The sequence below is a fragment of the Astatotilapia calliptera genome, chromosome 13 (assembly GCF_900246225.1).
Source record: "Astatotilapia calliptera chromosome 13, fAstCal1.2, whole genome shotgun sequence".
Lineage (NCBI taxonomy): Eukaryota > Metazoa > Chordata > Actinopteri > Cichliformes > Cichlidae > Astatotilapia > Astatotilapia calliptera.
The window spans coordinates 10535001-10556244 of NC_039314.1; the positions used below are offsets into that span (position 1 = coordinate 10535001).

The window sequence follows — 21244 nt, forward strand, 5'->3', positions numbered from 1 at the left end:
TGTCACCTGATCAACAGCACGCAGCTTCATCAAGCTTTAATGTATTGACTGATTAGTTGCCATATTCTTTGAGATAATGCTTTGTTAGCAAACCTAAACCTAAATATACTATATGGTATTGAAGAGCCAGTATTGTTTATGTGACACTTCATCACAGGTGTGGTTGAACTTTTAAAGAGAGTTTTACAGTTTTCTGGCACATGGTCAGTGAAAGTATAGTAGCAAATTATTAGGATCTTCAAGAAGATATGGGAAAACTCTTAGCAAAATAGAAAGAGGACATTAGAACATTGAATATTGTACATAACATGTTGTTTCTGACCAGGGTTCCTTTAAAATGCATTCACGTTATTTTCAGTGCTTAAGATATGAGCTAATTTGGATTTTTTTTATACTTTCAGGTTAAATGGTAGTCTTTTCTAAAACTCATGATATTACACCATCATACTGTATCAATACATTTGTATAAAAAGTCATCAGCACCCAACGAATCCACTGTAGCCCTTTAAAATAAAGATAAAGTTTTGTAGCCCAAAAGAACAAAAAATCAATGATATTTAATTCCCAATGACACAAGATCAAAATATAAATATATATTTGCCATTTTGGGGATTTTTAGCTGATCAGAATGGTCATTTTCTGTGGACTGGTTGTTATTTCAGCTCTAATAATCTAAGAACATCTACTTATAAATGTACTTAGTGTAAATGATCAGTGAAAAGTTTATTAAAATATATTTTTAACAGTATTTCCCCCCAAATAGCATTTTCTAAAAACCTGAACAAGCAGTTTTGTGTTTTTCCCCATTGTTGAATTTTGTTTGGTGCGACTGAAGAAAAGCTGCCAGCAGAGAGCACCATTCACCACAAATAAGCAGCAAACACTGGAGCCACGTTGATAACAAGAGACTTCATTCTAAAATTCATCAACAGATAAATATACAGCTGGAACATGATTTTAAACATCAAACGTACAGCACACTATAATGGAAATGATATTCAGTGACAGTAGTATACTCAGAACAAAACCCCAAATAACGATGCGATTAAAGGTGACAAACATAAAAACAAAGTATAATCATCACAGTTAAACTTTACCAAAAAAAGAAAAAGAAAAAAAAAGTCAAGTGTTGGTTTCTCTGCATTAATACATAGCAACAGTTTAACAGATGCAGAGGGAAGGCGTGGATGTGTACAGTATACGCTGTATTACCAGTGGAAGTAAATGGTGTCAGAAGATCTATACAGCACATTTTAGAGCGAAGCAATCATAGTGATCAATAAAGTGACGATAAAGTTTTAGTTCTTTGGCATTGCACGTTTAAATCTGACTGGTCTACTAAAGAAATTACCAAAAGGTACTTTATACTTATATACTGCATATCTATTTTAATGTAAATCTTGTCACCCAATGCATTGTTAAAGCTTTTGACTCTTAAATTGAATTTTTTTTGGAGCATAATTGAAGTTTTTGGGTTTTTTTTAAAGATTACATGAATTTATCTGTTTGTTCAGCTAGATAGGGTTGCAAATGTGCAAAGTACAGACACACAAAACTTTGCAGTTAACATCAAAACAAAGTTCAAAAATGGGTAGGGTATGACCTATGAGTACTGAGCAACAGGTGCCAGAAGTAGGGGGACCAAGGCACCAGCGATTCCCATATTACCACATTTTAATTTTCTCACTGTTTATATATTTGTGGGGAGCTTTAATACTGAATTTGCTAATGTCTTATTTCAATCACAATTAAATCTAGTATTTAAAAGAACCGACAAGCCTGCAGGGGGGAAAAAAGTTTTAGCAGAGAGGAGCTGTGGGTTCATATGGTGGCGGATTTTTCAGGGCACTGACATCCCTCAACCCTGGCTTAAAAGTAACTTTTCCCAGGAGCCCCAAAGAGCTTGTATACTGTATGTGTAGTGATTGAGTGCAGCATATTCTCACCTATTTTTAGGGCATTACTCATACCACGACAGTCTTTCATCTGGCTGTGTAGAGCAACAGTATCTCATATTTCACACTATAATCCAATGGCTGATAACATAACAGTAAACTTAAAAATGGAATGCTCCGGTAAAGTCTGAGAAGGTTTTGGAAATAAATCGTGATCAGGTATTTCAAGAACAATAGTTAATCCTTTTCTGCTGTATTTCAGTGAGAATTTACAAGACATTCAGCTAAACTATGTTCACTTGAGCCTGGGAGGTTTGGCCGTCCATTATAAAAGTCTCCTTGCATACCTGAGCAGTTTTTGCTCCTACCAAAAGCAGCTTTACGTCAGATTTGCTTGACTATACATTCCACTTTCAAAACTCATGGTATTTTGAAACATTTTAAAGAATAAAGATTTAAGTTTAATCTATGAAATAATAGCTTTTGTATATTATCATCTACCAGCGAATCAGCTGAAAGCCAGACCAGAACAAAAGGAATGATCTTTTAACCATCTTTTGCATTTTAGGCATGGTTAACAATGGAAACATGAAAAAAGCGGTCATCATGAAGACAGAGAGAGCCCTCACAGTGTGTCACAAATGGAAACACTAGTGCATTGCGTTGGGACAGGGTGCGGGTACTGTAGCATAGAATTAGCTCTGGCTGATTAGAAATGTGAGGGGATGGGCAATCAGATGTGTAAAACAGATTTTCATCAGCCAGCAATAGTACAGAAAAGATACAATCTTTCACTCCCAGCATCTGGGATGAACTGAATATACAAATGATTCCAATCATGTACTCTACTGGACATATCTTTGGCACAAAAAGTAAATCTAAGGGGCCAAGGCATTCATTCTTATCAAACATCAGTGCTTTTAAGAAAACATACCGTAGATATAGTATGTTTATAATGGCATTCAAAACCCCAACTCTTTTCAAAGCTCACTTTTACACAATATGGCTTAAAGTATATGTATAAAAATAAATTTGCTATGTAACACAGCCCTGAGGGTTTTCTTGTCCACCAGTATTCATGCCGTCTCCACATCCCTGTACGGATGTGAGCCTCCATCAACAGCTCTGCTCTGCTGGCTGGGTGATACCTCCTTTGAGATTAGCTGAATTCCACAGCAAGTGTCCGCTGGCAAGCCACCTTGTCACCTCAGAAGCCTGTTTCCTGGACTCCCTCCCTCCTCCCCCCAAAAATATTAAGTCTCCAAAAAATATGGAGAATATTCTCCTCTTCCACATATGGAAGACTGAAGGGCCCAATGCCACAGGGGGCGGCTGGGCTGAGAGACCCTGTGCTATTGGATCTTTCGCAACCGAATCCCTAATCTCACTGGCTCCTCTGGGACTCCCGTTGTAAGTCTCAGTGGTCCTTATCCATCCAGTCCCAGCTTTCATCGCTGTCCTTTCTGTTCTTTTCAGCCTCAATGATCTCTCTGTAACGTCGACGGAAGAATCCCATCTGTCAAAGAGTGAGAGGAGTAAGAATTTAAGTTAATAAGCTGCATCTGTGGTTGTATCTGACTTGCAAAAGAAAATATTCATTTCAGTCAGCAATTACAGATCACATTCACTTTACATTGCTGCATAACATTTTCAGACACATACCAGAACTTTTTAGCATATACCTTTTCTCTCCAGAGATTGTCATTTTTCAAGCAAAACATAACATAGGTAATTCATAGCTGTGACCTAGAGTTACACCACTAGCTGATTTTATCGCTCCATATTAGCTTATCACGTACATATATTTTGGTACAGGCAAATATGTCTCAAATATAACATTTTTGTCATATCTGATACCCTTGCTTCCTCTCTGAGCAGAGAGGTGTGAAGATAACACTAATTTTTGTACTGTAAATGCGTTTCCTGCTACTTTGACCTGCTAAGGCCGTTAAGCTAGGTATTATATTCTCCTGTGAAAGAAATATACCTGCTTAAGATACAATTTTACATTTCAGTTTTAACATGAAATAAATAAAAACATGTGTCTTAAAGTTGCTTTTAGATGACATGACGAGTGTCAGGTTAGCTTTTTCCTCTTGTTTTTAGTTTTTGCGTTAAGCTCACGCTGCTGATTTGTTAGCTTAGCGCAAAGTGTTGCTCAGTGTTGCTCTTTTTTTTTAAAAAGGTAGTAACAGTTATATATTTGTTATGAATACATTTCAGGAATCTTTTTTTTTTTAAACACTAGCTAGTTATTTTGCAGCTGTTTTTCAGTATCACCCTAAAAAAAGTATTTTGGCTGTAGCAGGAGAGGTTTGTGAGTGTGGACGCATGACACTGAGACAAACTGCAGCAGCCTTTTTTTAATGCTAGAAAATCAGGATTTGCGCAACACCATTGTCTTGCTTATCTGCTGGATTTGGTTTGACATATTACATAATAGCAATGCAATTCACTGGCTAACTCTCAGGAGTGTCATTGGATGGGTGGCCAATTGGACAATTTATTTAGAACGGCTCTTTCTTTGAGCAGCACTTTTACAGAAATTACATAATTTTTGTTAAGCTAACAACTCAGACCTTGAGTTCACTGTGATGGATTATATATCTAAGTTACAGAAATGTGCAAGTTAATATTTTCTCCCACAGTGAAACAGATGGAAAATAATGAATCTATGAGGTGTGCAATTTATTTCAAATATAATGGATTGAAATATGGCCAACAGCAATGTAAGTAAAACCACATGAAACCACCACCAAGGTTTGACAAAACTCAAGCATTTACCTTACTGAAACATTTCTTTAGGAATGTAATACTGACTACCCATTTAAATTTCATGAAAGTATAAGATTCATTTACCAAGTGTAGTATGTATGAGATATGACAATGTGGTAAGACCAGTAGATTCTTGGTGTGTATCTAATCAAAGCAGCCACACTGGCTTGCTGCCTCTCTCCCTACGACTCCATTCATTTATCTGTATTTGGCTGCTGAAGTTTATTGATACAGACCTGTGCTCTCCTCAGGCATTTCCTGAAGAGAGCAATACAGGACATGTGCCGCTCTTGTAAGTGGGGTTTATTTTGGCTGGGTCTGAGGAACTGGGGATCGGGGGTGGGGGTTCAACATTTCAAGGCTTAGTTGTGGTATTCCCAGTGAAAGATGAAGCAGTGAAAAAGGAATGGAGTTTTCTGCTAAAGGGGCCTCTGGACAGCAGTGTAATTGCCATTCCCCCCTCTTTAGATTTTTCTTTCATGTGAGTGGTGTGGTGTTAATTATTGTCCACTGTGTGATTTGTCCTTTTCATGGACAATACAGAGTGGACAATACTGCGCTGGCATTCAAGTGGAGTGTTGTGACCAGTGCTGTAAGCTGAAAAGTCTCGATCTGTGTTTATGAGTTGGTTTACCTTCCAAAGCAGCACAGCTAACAGCAAAAAGATGAGGATTCCCACCAGCAAACTGATGGCGATGATCCAGCCGACTACGTAACCCCTTGGCTCCTGACTGTGGAGAGCCTCAAACACCAGCTAAAACACAACAACATCACAGTGAGTCACACTAAAATGCAACACACACAATGCACATTAAGTCATGTGCTGCTAATGATGCAATCCAGTGCAAAGCAGCAAGAGAGACACATCTGATTTCAGAGTGCTTTGGTTCCATGGTTTGATTCAAAGGACCAATGTTTAAAGCAAAAAAAAAAAAAAAAAAAAAAAATGCTTTCAAATAACAGGAAACTAGTACGAAGGCATTTTTCAGGACATAGATATTGGTTATACAAACAGGAAGCACAAGTCAGACTTAAATTAGATTCTAGGTTCATGGAGTGACCTTTGGTCCACATGGAACAAACATTATGAGCAGGTTTATTAATTTGTAACAGCTGATGCTCTCAAACATATCTGCAGTCATAAGTGAGCATTTTTGTACATCTCAGTTAGTCAGTCCTCTTTGGTCCAGACGAAATTATTTTGATAACCATACGATGGAGAACCATGACATTTATTGAGGATGTGATGAACCCAAGACTTTTAATGTAAGCAAAAAACCCCAAACAAACAAACATAAACAACTGATAAGATTCACATGAGCCTGTAAGGAACATTTCCATGCTAACGAGCTAAACTAAGATAGTGACTTTGATATATGATGGTAACGTTAAGCATCAGCAAGTATTTGTCTTATTAATCAGAGCAGATAAAAACAATGCATCATCTACTCCCTTTTTGAATTTTGTGTCATGCTTTTAGACTGGCTAATTCTGAGTTATTGCTATTCAGGGAGCCTTGGCAACTCTTAGCTTGGTTCTGGTGTGATTTAGAGGTATCTGAGCTTTTTCCCATGACATGGAGGAACGCTGACCAGCTGGATAATCTGTCACTGACAACAAATTCATGCTTATTTGAACCAGTGCACTCTGGCTTAAGTACAAAACATTTGAAGTGGTCCTAAGTGACAAATTTTGTATATACTGTAATTAAGTAAACACACTGCACTTCTTTTGATTCCCTTTCTAGCAGCAGTGCTAATGTTTATTTGAATTTGTAGCAATTACCATTACATTTAAAAGGCCATATTTCTACTTTGGACAAAAGTTGATTTGAAGCTATTAGATATCTCTTTACAGGAGCCTTGTCCAACAAACTGAGCTTGACTGGTTAAATTTACACTGTATTAACAGTGTTTTGACTGAGTGAAATATTCCATTACTCTGCATCACAGCAAAGCCTGCTGTAATATTAGCATTCTGGCTTTAAATGGAAAACAGCAGACTGCCCAATTGCAAAATCGATGGGTTTATTTACTTACTAATGTTCACAAACAAAGACAAATACTGTGTGTTCACACACAGTGGGCCGACCGAGGGACGCTGTGGCTTTAATGTCCAGCGTTGCACGGGATTTAAACACAAATGTGGCATGAAACACCAACTGTGAGCCAGCCAAAAAACAAAGTGGACAAGTGAAGAACAATCTCTCTGTTGAATAGTTTCACACATTAACACGTTCCCGTTACCCCAAGCTCTGGAATGTAACTGTTGTTATGCATGCCAAGGCGTTTGCGTGCACAAAAAAGATTAAACCTCTACTGGTCATTGCTCTCTGACGCTGAGTTTCTCAATTTAACTTTGGCAGTCCCTTAATGCGAAGTTCATTTACCGCTGTCCTCATTTTCTAAATTTGTAAGTTGCACACTTTCTTGCTTTAACAGCCTTATGTGTGCATTCTTAGTAAAAAAAAACAAAACCAACATGTGGATTTATGTGGATTTGTTTTTATTTCACGGGTGATAAAAAAGTCAAGCTTGTTGTCTCGCTGACAGCCAGAAGGCTTGCTGTGAACAGCACAGCCTGGGACCACAAATTATATTTGCATCGTGTTCTCTAGCTAGCTGGGATCCTGAGGGAAAAGGTAAAAATGTTCACTAAAATTCACTGGAGTACGTTTCACTGGAATGAGCACACTTGCAAAGTGCTGAAAGAGCAGCATGGCTTGGAGACATTTATACCAGGTCTGAATTTTCCGAGCACAACTGGAGCTCAGGGTCAGCAGGCCTGCAACCCAATCAGTGCTGTAATCTTTTCCAGGATCCCACTGCAAGCATGCTGGTTGCTAAACGCAATCAGCAAATCCGATCTGCTAGGCCATTTGATCACTCAGCGTACAACAATGGGGGGAGGGTCTGTCCTTGTGCACATCTAAGGGACCCCCAAAAGCAGCTAATAGAAATACCACTACACAGTAAACCCACAATGACCAGCTGTTCCCTGCACTCATGTCATTTGTGACAGATCTGGAGCACATCAGCAATTCAAGGGAATTGTGACCGAGCTTCTAAAGATGAACATGCTTTTTGATATATTTTTGCAGGGAAAGCACACAATCCTTCACCTGTAACCTCTGGATGGGTAGAATCTCCAATAAGCATCTGACCTGTGTGACTCCTTTTGAGCACATAGGTCAGCAGCAGCAGTTCTGTTCTGCCTGCCGCTTTTGGCAAGATGAAATGTATGACGGCTATTAATCCAAAGTGAGACAACACGGACAAAGACACAAACAGTTCACTGAAATTTGCTAAAGTTTATAGATGGTAAATGGACTGGAACTTGTAAAAAATGTTTCTACTCTGATGGCTCAAAATGCTTTCTTTTTACATTTTTAAACAAGGTTAAACAAGTCTTATTCAAACATTCACATTTTTCTATACCTAAGGTCTTTATCTAAGATTCCTGTGCACACACATCAATAGATGCATCGGGGGCAACTCTGGTTTCAGTATCTTGCTCGAGGATACTTCGAATTTGAGTAGCCAACAACCTTCTGATTGGTAGATGACATGCTTTCCCTTCTGAGCTTTTGCCAAATTTTGGATTAATATAGAGGTTTTTAGATATTCTTCACTGACATGGTCACACAGTGAGGGTAAATTCATGGCATACTCACAGAAATGTCCTCTGGCAGGCCATTCGGCACCTCCACTGTCCTGTCATTTACTTGCACGTTGCCCCGTGTGACGAACTGGATCACAGAGGAAGAATCCTGTCGGTGGACAGATTATGGACTGCTTTAAGAATCACAGCAACCTGTGAATGAATTTATTACCCTCACGGCTTGAGCCTCACCGTCTTTAAGATTTCAGTGTTGAGTAAAACTTTTATATCTATGCTCAAAGCTTCTTCTTTTAACTGTGGACCCAGGCTGCAGGAGATCGTCATACAGGCTCTTCCAGGCCGATCACAATCCTGTTAAAAAAAAGATATTTGAAAAGCAGTGAGAAAAAAGAAGGACGTGTGATAAACAGATGTTACACTGACTAAAAGAAAATAAAAACAAGAATCCTCATAGGGGGTGACTCTCAGTGACCTCTGAAAAGTCAAAGTGCAACATGAGGGCTGTATATTTACCAAGACTTTCCGTCCTGATTTGGTGAAGAAGGCAAAGATGGAGTGAAAGATGCTCTCTTTGTCCTGGGGGATGGTGCATGGTGTTGGGTTCCTATGAGGAGTGCAGTTCCCTCGACCGTTGGCCACCTGAAGCACAGTTATTTAACAGGCATGTGTGACATGGGTGCAGAAGAAAGAAAGCATTTTTGCCAAGTTTATGCTGCAGACAGGTTTGGGAGTGACATCGAAAATGTTGACGCATGTACTTTTGTCACCTAAACTGGACCTATCTCGCTATTGTTAGGAGTCTCCAGGGCTCACAGGAAGTTCTCTCCAAGAACAAGTTGGAACCCCTCCCAGACTGTTTTCCCCATATGGAGTGATTTAGAGGTGTCTGGTTTAATGCCCAGCCCCAAGAGAGCATTTCCCCTTTCCTCTCTCCTCAGCTGGACCTGAAGCTCTAGAGGTGGGGATCTGCTAGAGTACCACCCAGCATGTCTGAGCTTTTATTGCAGAATTTTCCAGTGTCCTGTGTTTCTGCTGCATTTGCTGGCATGAAGAGCCATAGGCTCCACCAGCAGCTGCACTAAGTTTGGCAGGATGGGAGATTTTGTGCAGAAAAACTGCAAAAGCCTGAAGCTTTTATATATCACGAACAAATGGAAATGTGTGTAAAATGTAAGAAAACCTGACTATAAAACATAACTGCGCTACTGTCCGATGTGCCACAGGCTGCATGCTTTGTTAACAGCTTTATGATATGTGGTTCCAGGCAAGGGATGGTACGGTGTAGTAGCCAGCCCCTTCAGGTGTCCCACTCCCATTTTGTGCAAGCCGTCTGAGTCCCCTAAAGTGATTCCAGATGGCTGTAGGAGGGTGGGATACAGTCAACTCTGTCTGCCCATTCACAGTCAATACAATTAATAGTTTGAGCACCCCCATGATCTACCTGTATGAAAAGCTTTGTGCAAGGGTTAAGAAAATATTTCAACCTGGTAGGAGTATTGTGTTTCTTTGTCAAAATGCAAAATGTTGTGAAACAAAATGGGCGGCCAGCTTCAATAGCAATGTCAACATTTTTGCTTCAACTTTCACTGGTCCTGTGGTGCCCCACACTAAGCATACTGCCCATGTCCTGAACAAAAACCCAGAGGTATAGCAGCTCTCAGTACATAAAAGAATGCTTTGGAGTGGATACAAACAGCTGTGCCATGAGGAGCAAAACAAGCAAGAGTGATAGGCTTTTGCTGGATAAATGAGTTAAATATGTGGCTTCCTGCAAGTTAATAAACTAATAAATAACAATTTGGTCTGGATGAATAATGTAGATGGACTGCTGCTGGCATCCACCTGTGTTTCAATGATGTGGAACATCTCAGCTCCGTTGCCAGTCAGCCGGTTGGGAATCCTGATGTCCACTCTGGAGCCAGGCAACCTGCTGGGGCCCTTGTTTATAGCCTGGAAAGACATCACACAGAAAGAAAAGACGGATAAATATACAAAGAAGCATTTTAATACATATTTTGGTATCTATTCTCTTCCTATAGTACCTGAAAAGTGAGATTGAGAGGTTGAAAGTTGCAGTCCATGTCTTCTAATTGGACAAAGCGTGAGTCTTCAATGGAGTTTCCATACACAAAGGAGGTTGGTGTAATCACACTGCAGTTCAGGAAGGTGACGAAAGATAATTTATTTAAATGACAAGAGACAAAATTATGTTCTAAAAAGTTCCATAAAAATTTTCGGTTCGAGTCGGGCTCTGCTCGACAGAAGCTTTTCCTTTATCAGCAGACATATTTGTCCAGCTTTGTTCTAAGCCTCCCTTCACATTAAAGACAGCAGCCTTATCAGATGCCAGAGTTCTGGCAGATTCGGGCTGTTTTACATCTCTCTCTCTCTCCCTCTGTGAAGCAGAGCTGTGATAAAGCATTCGCAGATAAGGCTTTTCAAGTTGATATCCTCCATACTGACAAACACTCCCTCGCTTCCTGTGAGCCAACTGATGGGCAACCAGCTCAAGTCGCTGAGATAGCTTTACATTTTGCAAAACAGTGACTACACTGTTGTGGAATTCATATTTGTCTTGTTCTTACCCAGTGATAGTGGTGTCGGTCTCGTGAATCAGAGGGATGGAGATATCCAAAAAGTTGTCATTGAGATTGTGCTCGGGATTGGCGCTAAAAGAAACAAAGATCAGTGAAAGTGAATATTTCGCTTACAATTATTTGTGTAGATCAATATTTACATTTGCAGTTATATTTGAGCTTCTCACCTTTTTGCTTGAACTAAGAACTGCAACGTGTCATCTTCTCCAGAGAGCCGAGTCGTGTCAAAAATCACTGCAAAATGATACTGCAAAGACAAAAAAACCCCAGAATAATATGGGGTGTCATATTCTCAACTATGAAAAGCTTTTTAATGCGATGAAGTATGTCTGTCTGTCTGACACTGAACTATTCCCAGCAGGAGGCTGGTTACAGAGGAGGTTAAAGCACGAGTACTGCATGCAGTTAATTCTACCTTAGTTTGAGCTACCTTAGTCTGCGCTCTCATGAAAGGAAATCCCACTCGGCACTGAAGGAAGTCCAACTCGACAAGCTCACAGGAAATACCCTTCTCTTCCTGCAAAAAAGAAAGATAGACAGAAAGAGTCAGTGGATGCGATAAAGACAGACTGACTGGAGACAGAGGGGGTGACACTCACGGTGACCAAAGACACAGCGAGGAAGGAGCACTAGGCAAGACGCAGAGCAACTGGTTCTGATAGTGGAAAAAAATCGGTAGTAGCTTTTGATGTTAAAACAATGGCGACTGGTGGACATACCTGCCAGCATTTGGGGTGTAGTCAAAGATTATTATTAAAAAATATAAACAAACCGACTCAAGATTAGGTTAAACAAAGAATGCACAAAGCAGTGATGGCACACACATCTTAGCGGGTGGGTAATTGGAAAACGTCCAGGCTGCGTGTTTGGAAGCTTGTCTAAACAATATAGAGCTTCACCGGCTGCGCTGTATAAACACTCAGGCCTTGACCCTTACGAGGAGTAAGAATTCCTTTAGCGAGAGTTCACCGAGAGGCTGTCAGCTGAGCTCATGTGCTGGGAGAATGAAAGAGGGCAGAGATGCTTCACAATTATAAATCTAAAAAAAGAGACAGCCTAGCGCTCCTGGAAAAGAGGCTTTGGGTAAGTCATACAAAGCATCTGCATGCACGGGCTGTTGTCCAGTTAGAGTCTGTGTTTATAACACTTTTCCAAATATGACAAAGGAAAGAAGTGTGAGGGTTGCCTGTGCTGACATATTAAAGTGTAGAAATCCATCCACGGTATCATCCCATTACCCCTTATTCAGCAGTTCTTAGTAGCAGCCCAGGGTGTGGTCGTGCCCTACATCTTCATTAAGTCAGCTTAAATAAGCAGCGCTGTGCTCTGCGATTGAGACTACGGTGACCCCGGGCAACTGGGGATGAGGACCCCAGCATAACTGCCAATGATGGAATTTCCTCTACTTCCTGTATTCCTCCGTGCTGCTGTGCAAACACTGCCTGTCCCGTGGGGCTGGGCAGGATTGGGAAAGTCAGCCTGTTTACCCATCACCCACCTGGCAGCCCTTGAGAGAGAACAGAGCATTCGGACATATTTTCAATTCTCTTCTCTTTCTCTGTCAGCAACACATACATGCTGGAGTTCTTGCAAATGGTAGGGTCATTAAACATCACCAGGACTGTTTACCCTGCTTTAGTGTCAGCTGAAGCATCTACTGGTGCAGTTCATCAATGTGGATGACAATACACAGGAGGCCTGTGTCCTGCATGTTCTGCGTGTCTCTTCATGTCTTCTTTGGTATTTAGACAACTGGATTTATATTGGTTTACTTTTTCCACACCAGTGTCATCACCTACTTTTTGCTTTCCACTCAGGTACGAAGATGAAGAGCTACAGTACCTCTGCTTTCACAGCATGTGTAAAGTGTCACTTCACTGCCAAGAAAATCGGTGATTCATATATTCTTGGGTCTGAGGGTCCACTGAAATTCACACATTTCTTTGCTGGAACTTCTGGGCTTTTCACCACAAAGCTGACTTGGTCCAACTGTTAAATAAGCCGAAACCCACCATGGCAGAAGCATTCAGATCCTTTCCTTTAATGAAAGCGGTCATAACTCTCAGAATGACAAATGTGTGCATTCAAAATAAATGAACGAACTGAACTTGAAGTGTTAAAGGTAAAAGCAGTAATTATGTAGAGTGGTTTATATTAAAACAGCAAACTCTTGGTGTATTCCCATATTACTGCTTACATGAAACAATGATTTTGATTACATTTTAATTAACCCATCATGTTTAAATTTTACTTCCAAACTCTACAACTGCAGCTTTTCATTTACACATGCGGACAGCTTTGATCATTCTTTGGTTATATTACGATGTACCGTTTCCAAATCTTATTCTACACAAACCCATAATTGGCACCCAGTCTAATCTCAATGTAGTAGTTTAATCTAACAAATCACAATTTCAGATGTAGTTCTGCTTTGTGTGCAAGGCTTTTTGTAAAGTAAGTAAAAAATTAGTAAGTTAAAAATGTAGCCGAGTCCTCTGAAAAATACAAAGACACGAGACATTTGTCACAGGTCCAGCTAAAACTGACTCCTTAAAATATTTCAATAAAAAAAGAAAAACAAAACAAAACAGAAGCCAGCAGAGCTCCTGAAACCAATTCAGCTCCACAGTTTTCTGACAGCTTGTGTTGCAAGAACAACAGAGCCATAACCCACTCCGCTCTTAAATATGAGGGGAGTACAAGTTCACGCTTTGCTCACTGGAGAAAAAGCCTAAAGGGAGGGTTAGGAGCTGACCTTTACTTCACCAGAAAGGGGTCACATCATCACCTCAGACTTCTCCAGTAGTAATTAGAAGTGTGTGAAAGCGCATACAGCGGTAAATCTTCTCACCGGCCTCGTTGTCACCTGCACATACTGTTCGCTTCCTGCTCCCTTTGTGCAGCAGAGAACTTTGACTTATCAGGTTCCTGAACAAAATGAGGCTCTGGGGCTGCTGGTAATCTGACACTTAAAGTCAGTCGCTTTCATTAGATTAACTTTGAAACCGAAACACACTCAGTGTTTTTCTAATATTTGCCTGCAGCGTATATTCTGTTTAAATTCAATTTTGCCATTGTCGGGGGTTTCAAATCCTGCCACAGGTTGTATCTTTTACCGTAATGGCCTCATCCATCACAGGGATGAAACCCCCCCGCCCCGACAAACCATCCAACTGAAGATAAGCACAAGGTCCGTTTTTTTTTTTTGGGGGGGGGGGGGGGCACAGAAACTCCTTCCTGATGAATGCTGTCAAAGTGCACCATCTGACGTGGCGTCACGCTCAGCTACAAGCAGCCTTTGTGACAACAAGTGTGCAAAAGGACGTGAGCAGAGGCAGAGGTGGACACTGTGAAATCAATCGGCAAGGAAAATCTCTCAGGTTTAATGTGGGATGGCAGTGGGTAGATATTTCTTTAACAGCGACAGAATGCTAAAATCATTAGAAGTCTATATGAGGAGCAGGTCTGATTATTCCCCATCCCCATGAAGGTCAGGAATAATCCACATATATCTAATTAAATGTGGCCCTGCGAGAGTAAGAATAAGTCAAGCTTGTGGAAATACAAATGTGTGTTGTGCCTTGTTCCCATGCATACAGCTCATTTGTTGATGACATGGTGTGTCTGTCTTAAATGAGTCAGAGGAGCGTTTGACAGCTCAGCCAGAGGAGCTGCCCTCTGACACGGGACAGCTGCTGCTGCTCCTCCTGCTCGGGCTCTCTGGGTTTTTCTGCTTTCATCTTCACGTCTACCTACACAGCTCGGGCAAAGCTTTAAGCTCCCCAGTCGTCACGCAGATCTGGCTTTCCCACTGTTTAGACTGTGTTCCTGACATATAATCATATAGTCTTTTTAAATAAACATTCCTCGGGAAAATGTACATCACAGCAGAACACCAAGGCCATCCATCTAACACGTGTGTGCAAAATATGGTTTTGTAAATCATTACGGCCTCAGCTTCGCTTGTACGTTACTAAAGCAAAAAAACAAACTGTCAGATTTTAGATATAAATATGTGAACCAGAGTAAATAAATAGCAGATACTTCAAGAATCACAGACCTTCTGCCAGAAGTTGATGTAGAAAACTTCCCTGGAGAAGTTCAAGTAGATGTTTGTGTCATAGGCGTCATCGCCAGCGTTGGAGATGGTCAGGTTCAGAGAGACGTTCTTCACTCCTCCAAGGGCCAGATGGGGTTTGCTATGCAAGCTGGTGGGTGCACAGAGTAAACAGCGTACTTCAGCAATTAAAAACAATCACTTGAAGAGCAGTAAGTACAGCTTTGTATTAAGTAGCCTGCATTTTTCTTTGAAGTTTTTAGTGTACAAAGAGAAGTGCACCTGCAGGAGAATAGCTGTTTGTTTTTGGAGCACAACAAAGAATATATGCAGACAAATGAGTTGTTAGGATGACAGACATAAACTGTTGAGGAGAGAACAGGAGATAGATAATAATGGAAAGGGAACTCCCTAACTATGGAAAAAAAAACCTATGGATCCTCTCCAAGCATGCGTCAGAGTTCCACTACCCACACCCTCATGGCCCATGATGTCAGCTTGCTTCCTTAGTACTGGAAGAAAAGAATGAATCTGAGCTACGAAGTAAAATGTTTTTACCCAGAAAGCAACAGTTTCCCATGAAGCCTCAGGTCCGCGGCACAGTCGTCTGACAGGCAGTTCTTCTCAAACCAAGTCTGAAAAGGAAACAGTACAGTACACAGTTCAGATGACCTCATGCCCTGAGCACACCGACTCCACATTCAGGGGGCGGTGTTGCTTTGCTGTGTGAGCTGTCCAGTAGTTTTGCATCCACAAAGCTATCTTTCCCTTAATTAGTCAGAGGATGGGCTTTGGTTTAAATCATGAAGGGAAATTTAAGTCGAGCGTTAAAGTCTGATGCAAAGTAGATGAGTTTCAGATCAAACGGATTCTGTAGATGCTGAAATGCAACTGCCTCGCTCTTTCAAGAAGTGCATACACCGGGGGAAACACATGTGGTCCAGGTTAGAGGTGCTCGCAAAGAAAATAAATGAATCAGTCTTTTTGGACTCCACTCAAGAAAAGCTAACACAGGCAATAATAAGCTGGTAACCAACACCAAATCATTACAACCCCACATTGGAGCCATTTCCTTCGTTCCTACTGTGGTTTGCAGGAAGACACTTCTGTCTTTTAATATCAGGTTTGGCGGGGGTCACTTTTAGTCAGGAAATGAAATATATCATAAATTGAGCTGGTAGGAATTAACTGTCAACCTTTTACAATAAGAGCAAGGCACACTTAAATAGACAGAACATCTTATAAGTAACATTTCACTGTATTTGTGTAATTTGTGAAAATAGAATGAAAATTACAGTGAATGTGGATTTAGTCTGAACATATTTATCGTACTGTTACACAAGATTTGATTTTAAGAATGACAAATCCTGTGATTCCTGCAATTTACTTTAATGATGGGATCGGCTTTCTTTTTTTTCCAAAGAAGAAACTCAGTCAGTTATTGGTTTTCCCTCAAGATCCTGCTTTAATCCTGCAAATATTTGAAAAACACGCAGTGAAATAGCTGTTCATGATCCTCAAAGACAGGCTACTTTAAATCCAACGGCTGATAATATTTCTCCATAAAGAGTCAGCATCAAACTTTATTAGGTGTTGCAGATACTGCTGTGAAAAACATGAATTTTACTCTTCAGGATTCGTTTTTAAAGCAGTCCCCTTCACTTCACACTTAAAAAGCTCTCCGTACTTCATTCCTCGCTGCAATCTTCTTCCCTTTCCTCCATCGCAGCACTGGAGTGAGCGCGGGCAGGTCTCGCTCCTGGGGTCCTGTCAGCACGTGGGTCCCCAGGCTGTAAGCCACCTCGAATGTGATGGCTGTGAACACGTCCTTAACGTCCTTCTGTGGAGAGCAAAAACAAGGCTAATGCAGGGGAATCTGTCCAACCACAGACACACTAAAACTAAATGTAACCTGAGATATATAACTGTCATGCAGCTGTCTGGGTGATTGCAGTAATTTAACATCTTTCTCCGATTAACGCCTGGCGCAAAGACACATTACACTGCAGATTACCGGAAGATCACACAGTCTGAAAATGTCATATCGTAGTGATCAGTCTGCCAGGGCTGCACGCAGACACGAGTACACTGATAAAATCACGTGAATTGGTTTGTATGGATGGCTGACACATCTCATCAGCATCAATTCATCTTTGACCATCGTTAAAAAGCACGAGCACCAGTGCAGATTCTAAGCAAGGCACTTTTTTTTCTTTAAAAAAAACCTGCTGGCACTGCCTCTGAGAGATATATTGGCATTCCTGGCGACTCCATCTGAGACCATAAAAGAAGTGTTTGATTTGGCATCGGGTTTGGAAACGCAGACAGAAAGAAAACAGAGCTAAATGTGATCAAATCCTGCATCTTCATTAGATGACAGCACTGAAAGACATACATGGGAAAAGCTGATACTGATGTTGGTTTTTCATCTCTTTGTCTACTCAGCTCTTTGAAGGCAGCTTGTCGGGTCTAGTTTTGGTCTCGCTATCTAAAAGCCGCAGCAGAAAAACACACACACACACGAGCTCCAACTGCAACCGGTGTCCCAGTCCTTGACTGATGTCAGCTAACACGGAGCCAAGCCCACAATGTCAACACAAAGGGCTTCCCGGTGTCTTCCGGTGGCCACTCGTTCTTTTGCACTTTCTCTCTCTTTTTGTCCACCCACCCATCCTCTTTCCTCAGGCAGGCACAGGGCCAGTCTGGGCTTTGACATGAGGCATCACCAGTGCCAAACCCACCCAAATCATCAGCAATGAGAGAGTTATAGCAGGAAAGAGCAAACGTTAGTGCAGCACATGACAAAAACAGATGATTTAAGGCTCGTTTGGGAAACGGTGCTCATCACAGATAAAGACAGATAATATCCGAGCGTTTTTAATTAATTTCTGCCATTGTGTGCTTGGATCTCCTGCCCAAAAAATAAATAAATCTGACTTCGATTTTATTTTCCAGATTAAAAAAAACAATCATTTTCTTAATAATAATAAGTTACTCAGGTAGCAAAGCAAGATGGCGTCTTTAAAATCTTCATTCAGAAACAAGATTTTTCATCTCAAATCCACCGTTCAGCTCATTCCTCTCAGTGTTGTTCTACTGGCAGGTCACCTAAGCTGGGAGGTAACAAATTTGTGACACAATTAGTTATTGCAGGATATGTATGAAGCACTGGCAAAGCCCTCAGTGTTAGCGGCAATTAAAGCCGAATGCATGAAATGGCCCCTTTCCGCTGGCCTCTGAGTGAACTGACCCCCTGGGAGATAACTGCTTGGGTCTCCAGTCCCAAATTCCCACTGCTTATCTCGCATTTTCACAAGCCACAAGGGAACTGGAGGACGTAATGGCTAGAAATAAAAGTGGGGTATTTTTGTCCAATGTCCTGCCTAAAAGTGACCTCTGTGTGCATGTAAATATTAAGAAACATCCCAATGAGCTTGCTGTTGTCAATCATAACAGAGCATCTGTTTTTGTAGAGATGTAGGATCACTTAATCCTTGACGCACCGGACCGAAGACTGCTAATTGACTCGTGAGCTCCCAAGACTAACAGCACACTCACATTAGAAGAACCAGACTCTGTTTGGTAACACTTGGCCTAAGCTTTTATTATCCCTGGATCAATGCCGCCAATTGCCCCACCCGGATCCGCACCCCTCGCTGGGCCATTTACTCCCACCTGATCCTTCTTTTAGTTTCTGTATTTATGGAACAGAGGAGCTCCTGAGGTCCAGCTGAAAAAGACAGTTGCTAGTGTTTACCGCCTGCTACCTATATTATTATGGAAATTGAAGCAATAACTGCTCCTTACATGCTGGTGAAGTTCAGAGGCAGACTTGTGAGAGGCCATTCTGCCACTCAACAGGCTTGCACTGTGTTAAGCCTCATTTAAACACAGAAGCCGCAGGGTGCGGCACGGGTCTCAGATCAGATAGGACAATGACATGAGTGGAATTTCTGATATTTGGAGGCCAGTAATTCGTGTTAAACATATAGCTCTGAATTAGCCCTAACACTAGTTGCTCAGAAACAGGGTCTAGCATTGTAATCATCAATGGCTACCACACAAATCCTCATTATATGGCTCATTATATGCAATATCTGTTTCTGTTGGACTAAAAATATTTTTGTCCCTTTCTATCTCCTGGTCTCGGTCTGTGGATGCTGTAGTGATTTTTTAAAATTTCCCATACAGATTTAAACCATGTGAAAAAAAATCCATCTCTGGAGAGAGAACTGCCAATAAAAAGGCGAAATATTCTGCACCGTCACTGAACAGAAGTCTGAAACTTTTGATCATCTCTGGGGCAAAATTACTCATTAAAGGTTCCAGTCAATACTGTGGAGATGCCAAAACTCAGCAGGAGGCAGCTGTTTTCCAGCAGTACCCACCTTAGCTGTAAATTATTGGCTGTAGGATGAAAAATCGGCACGTTAAAACAGTTTGCTTCTTTTACAACAGGCTCGATACAAGTGCTTCCCGGTTTATTATTCATATGTATTGAATTCACAGGACACAGATCAGCTTGCTACGCCGCATGTTTTGAAAGAAAACAAGTTAAGCTGAACACTCCCTCGCTCTGGAACAAGACTTCTGCCAAAATACTATTTCTGTGCTCCGGTTCACACTCAGGACCCATTTATTTGGCACAACAGAGCATAACTCACACCTTTACCAACCACTCTTTTCCCTTGACATTCATTCCTGCTCCCCGAATGGATTTTTCCCACGCACCCATAACGTAAGCATAAAGTACAAAGCTTGCACGATTTTAATGAACATGGCTACCGTGTGAATTAATCTTAGCCTTAAATTCTAGTGCTAGAGCTAGACTTTCATATGTTAATCTGATCAACAAGATGGCAGTGCACCAAGCTGCCCCATTCATGCTCATGGAGCAGCTCCATCATGGTGGGTGCGGGGAGGATGACGTCAGACTGCAAAAGGCTCTGATCTGCACTTTAAACGCCTCATGCTTGGCTGAGATGAAGAGCTCCGTTCTTAGCCAAACCATTCCCTCAGAAGCATATAGCTTAAGCCTGGTCATGGGAAGTCTTTATTAACTTGGGAGGGAAATGTGAATACAGCACTCCTTTTAAGGACAATAGATGTTTGGATGACTTACAGGTTGAGGCCGTTTTATTTGAGGGCTAAATGCCAGGGAACTTTTTTTTTTAATGGAAAAACCTTTTTTTCCTCCTTATGTGATGAATGGATCCAACCTGTTAAAGGTTAGGAGTAAGGATGTATGCTGAGACACAAGGAGACAACGTGAAATTGAAAGTATTTATAGTAATGTCTGCAGCATATGGCAGGCATGCACTTACGCAGCTTATCCAAGCGTGTTCTTTAAAAAAGTCTAGAAATAAGACAATTACAGAAGGTTTTAGTGACAGAAGGTCAAAGTACAGCAGCTGCTCTGCTCAGAATAGGTTAGCAGATGTTGAAAGGCCTGGAATGACAAACTGAGTGGGAGTAGGGAAGAGCGTCGTCTGGTTGTTTCTGCTAGAAACCTTTGGAGGAGTCAAATAGGAGCAGCTTCAATCTGTCTGTGAAAATCATCCTCATGTGTCATGGCAGAAAGATTAGAGACTGGACCTGTGGAATCATCATAATTCCTTAAAAAGGCAGACCAGCAGTCTTCACTCTTAAACCGGAAGAGATTAAAATCACACATCTCTTACCGTATAACAAATTTGACAGGTCTTACTTGATTTATCTGCAATGAACTTCACTCACATCCACAAAAACCACCCTTTACATCCTGCTAAAATCCCCCAAACTCTTCAAATTGTCATTCCCAGAGGCAGGATATTCTTTAAAAATCTAAATAACTTCCTCCAAGGACATTGTGAAGGACTTTACAGTGGGAGTAACAGCAGACCGGTGAGGTTTCTCACCATTAAGCTTTTATTGTGGCTTTCCTCTAATTTTGTTACTTTAACTGTGCCTGAGGGCACCATTGTTCTCTCATTGTCTCGTCACACAGTTTCTATTTTCCTTTAAAGGAAATTTGTATGTTTTCTGCATTATTTTGAGAATGAATTGATTTTTAGAGTAGGCCAAAGAAACTGAAAAGTTGATACTGTGAAGATGTACATGGTGGTTGAATGCTCATCTAGTAGACCTGACCTACTAGGAGTGATGTTGAGTTGTGTTTCTGATCACACGGTGTCTAGAAAATCAAATGTGCCCTTTTCCATTAACTATTGTGGTCAGCTAGGACAGTGATTATAGTGTTTGACATTTGGCCAGATACTGAGTCAGTGACATCATTTTCTTCAAAGACGTCACTACATATG

The 21244-nt window shown here is 41.0% G+C and overlaps 1 protein-coding gene across 1 annotated transcript in view; it reads right to left on the reverse strand.

The window, feature by feature from the left end:
• Positions 1–894: 894 nt before the first annotated feature.
• Positions 895–21244, reverse strand: part of itga9 (integrin, alpha 9) — a 49123-nt gene continuing 28773 nt past the window's right edge. The window contains exons 16-28 of the mRNA XM_026191091.1: positions 16633–16785; positions 15504–15580; positions 14949–15096; positions 11319–11405; positions 11056–11135; positions 10877–10960; positions 10334–10442; positions 10134–10241; positions 8805–8930; positions 8523–8642; positions 8344–8439; positions 5305–5424; positions 895–3411 (exon numbers count right to left, since the gene is read on the reverse strand). Of these exons, the coding sequence (XP_026046876.1) occupies positions 3313–3411; positions 5305–5424; positions 8344–8439; positions 8523–8642; positions 8805–8930; positions 10134–10241; positions 10334–10442; positions 10877–10960; positions 11056–11135; positions 11319–11405; positions 14949–15096; positions 15504–15580; positions 16633–16785 (1407 nt within the window). The 3' untranslated portion in view covers positions 895–3312. The remainder of the gene's footprint in view (positions 3412–5304; positions 5425–8343; positions 8440–8522; positions 8643–8804; positions 8931–10133; positions 10242–10333; positions 10443–10876; positions 10961–11055; positions 11136–11318; positions 11406–14948; positions 15097–15503; positions 15581–16632; positions 16786–21244) is intronic.